General features: G+C 50.7%; 1 protein-coding gene across 1 annotated transcript; it reads right to left on the bottom strand.

Annotated features, from left to right (window-relative positions):
* Positions 1–789: 789 nt before the first annotated feature.
* On the bottom strand, positions 790–1,524 carry LOC121837857. The gene has a single exon (XM_042293695.1). The coding sequence runs from the start codon at positions 1,522–1,524 to the stop codon at positions 790–792; it is 735 nt and encodes a 244-aa protein (XP_042149629.1).
* Between the last annotated feature and the right edge of the window lie 1,131 nt (positions 1,525–2,655).

Below are 2,655 nucleotides of genomic sequence, written 5' to 3'. Positions count from 1 at the left end.
TGATAAAGCCAGTGATATTTGAGACTCAAACCTTTCCCTGGTGTCATTTTGGTTATCACCGTGCAGGAGACGTTGGTCAGTGTGCGAGATATTTCAAACCCTGACTTGCACCCCTAAATCATGGGCCCCTGGGGTCAACCAACTTGAGACACTGCAACACTACCAAAAAGAGAAACAACACTGCTGCTATGCCCTCGACTGTGAAAACCAGAGCACCTTAAAACCAAAGAATACCATTCATTCCAAGCAAAAACAGTTCCAGAAGCAAGTCGGGCACCGTATTTACTCGAAAATAAGTCAACCCCTTTATATTGAACCCCCATAAAAAAAAAGAGAAGATAATACGAATATAAGTGGACAGGAGCAGCAGCAACTGGAGAACGACACGGCCAGAGAAACAGCTTAAAAATAATGATAGCAGGTCGAAGAAGGTTCGCAAAAGAAGAACAAATAGTTATGGAACTAACGAATCGACCCTCGCAGTCATGATAATGTTTTGTACTTCGCTTCTCTTTTCTGCAAGGTGGAGTCACTGTGCATGCCACTGCTGTTAGCTCTTTTCAGTTTCATGTTGTTAACCGAATTCCATTATTTTGATCTGTTTCATGATGATCGGTATGAACTGAACACACTTAAAACATGTTTACAGACGTACAGCGCAGATGTAGTGATGGGCGCAAGGGCAGCCCATGATCTTTGATGACGATTACAAGTCGACATGCTTTGGTCATGTTGATCTGGGTCCCCCTCAGTCTTCGGTTGAAGTTGTTGAAGTTGAAGGTGTAGGCTTCACACTTCCTCGAGCGGCTCCACACCAGACAGGTCGCTCTCAGATGTGTCGTCTTCACCCAGTTCGATGACGATCGGCTCTACATGGGCACTTGTAGCACTGCCTCGTCTGTAGCCTTCCTCCACTCCAACGACATGCCTCACAGCATTGCGCCAGTTGTCAGCCGTGACCTTTTCGGCTTCTTCCTTGAGCAGCCTTTCAATGTCGCTGATCTTGAACGTTGTGTTCCTGGCTGCAACGCCGTTCTTGATCTGTGCCCAGATGGGTTCAATGGGGTTGAACTCACAGTGGTAGGGTGGAAGTCTCACTACCGTACAACCAGCCTTCTCTGCAGCAGTATCGACGCGATACTTCAAATATGGTGGCTTGACTGACGCCACGATTGCAAGGAGCTGCTTCTTCTTCTTGGCATCCCACGAGATGTCCTTTGACGTGAGCCACTGCTGGATCACTTCCTTCCGGGAACCCGTCGTTGGCACTGCTTCCAACCGCCGAGAATGGTAGGAAGCATTGTCCATTACGATGACACTCCCTGTCGGCAGCATCTGAAGAACAGCTTCGAACCACGTCTCAAATCGTGTGCCGTTCATCTCCTTGTGGTAGTCGCCGGTCTTTACTCCGCGGAAGACGTCCAGGCACCCAGCGACGAAGCCGTCTTCGCTGCCGATGTGCGTGACGATGAGGCACTGGCCCTTCCCCGACGGCGGCTTCAGGCCCGTCGTCAGACCCCTCATGAAGGCGTCGTGGGACGAGGTCACGGTGCAGTCCACCCATACCGTCGAGACAGTGTGCCCTGCCGTCGCCCGCGTTTCATCGAGGTAGAAGATCTGCCGACCCTCTTGCCTGTGACGTGCAATGTCCCGCAAGTACCTCTCTTGCCACGTGATGATCTCGTCTCGCTCGATCATGCGCGAGTTTTGACCAGTCTTCTTTCGCTCGAAGCCAATGTCATGCAGAAGGCGAAGCACAGTCCATTTCTGCAGCGAAGGGAGCTCAGGGCTTACACAGAACTCAGCCATTATCTTTGCGACAGTTTTGTATTGCTACATCACCTTCCAAATTTAATTATATGCTTCGCTGTGGATGTTAGCAAGTCATTGTACAGAAATGAAAAGGCAAATTCGAAGTACTGTTTTCTTTTTTTTTGGACAGGCCAATGCATGAATCTTGAAATAGTTTTTGCAGTGGAATAAAGGGTTTGCTCGTGATCCCACACTGTTTTTTGCTGCTCCAAAATGGACTTTTGGCTGTTCCAAAAGGTGCTCCAAAATGACTCGCATCAATTGCATCACTGACACGGGCATTGTGGTGCAGCTCTCAAGTTGGGTGCGACGTCTGCACAGTCTGCAGTCCCTGCTGTGCACAAGGCACTCGCTGTTCACGAGGGGCTCGCTGTGCACGAGGGTCCGCTGTCGACGGAGGGGCTCTTGGGGCATGTGGTGCGTAGGCTGGTTGAGAAGTTCGATGCGATATTGATGAGCCCCTGCGAGTTGCATAGCTTGCCATCAGCCATACTTTCCACTGGCGAACAGCCATGCCCTGGTCGTGAGGACTCCCACTCAAGGGGTCGTCGCTGTCGCTGTCGCTTAAATCGCTCGACTCTGGCTCAACGACAGAAACTGGCTCTGGCTCGGGGGTTGGTTCGAGTGCATTGATGAATAAGCACACATTGTGCAGGATGGAAAAAGCAGTGACGATGCTGCACGACTTGATAGGATTGCAGTGCAAGGTTCGGTACCTCCGCAAGCATTGGGACCGGTTCTTCAGCATGCCGATGCACCGCTCAACCACGAATTTTGTTGATCGATGAGTCTGGTTGAAGCAAGCCTCGTCGGATCCCACTGAAGGGTTGCCTGGCACGGGTT

Source organism: Ixodes scapularis, unplaced genomic scaffold (genome assembly GCF_016920785.2).
Source record: "Ixodes scapularis isolate PalLabHiFi unplaced genomic scaffold, ASM1692078v2 PGA_scaffold4__175_contigs__length_147842914, whole genome shotgun sequence".
Lineage (NCBI taxonomy): Eukaryota > Metazoa > Arthropoda > Arachnida > Ixodida > Ixodidae > Ixodes > Ixodes scapularis.
This window is presented reverse-complemented; position numbering and strand designations above follow the sequence as displayed.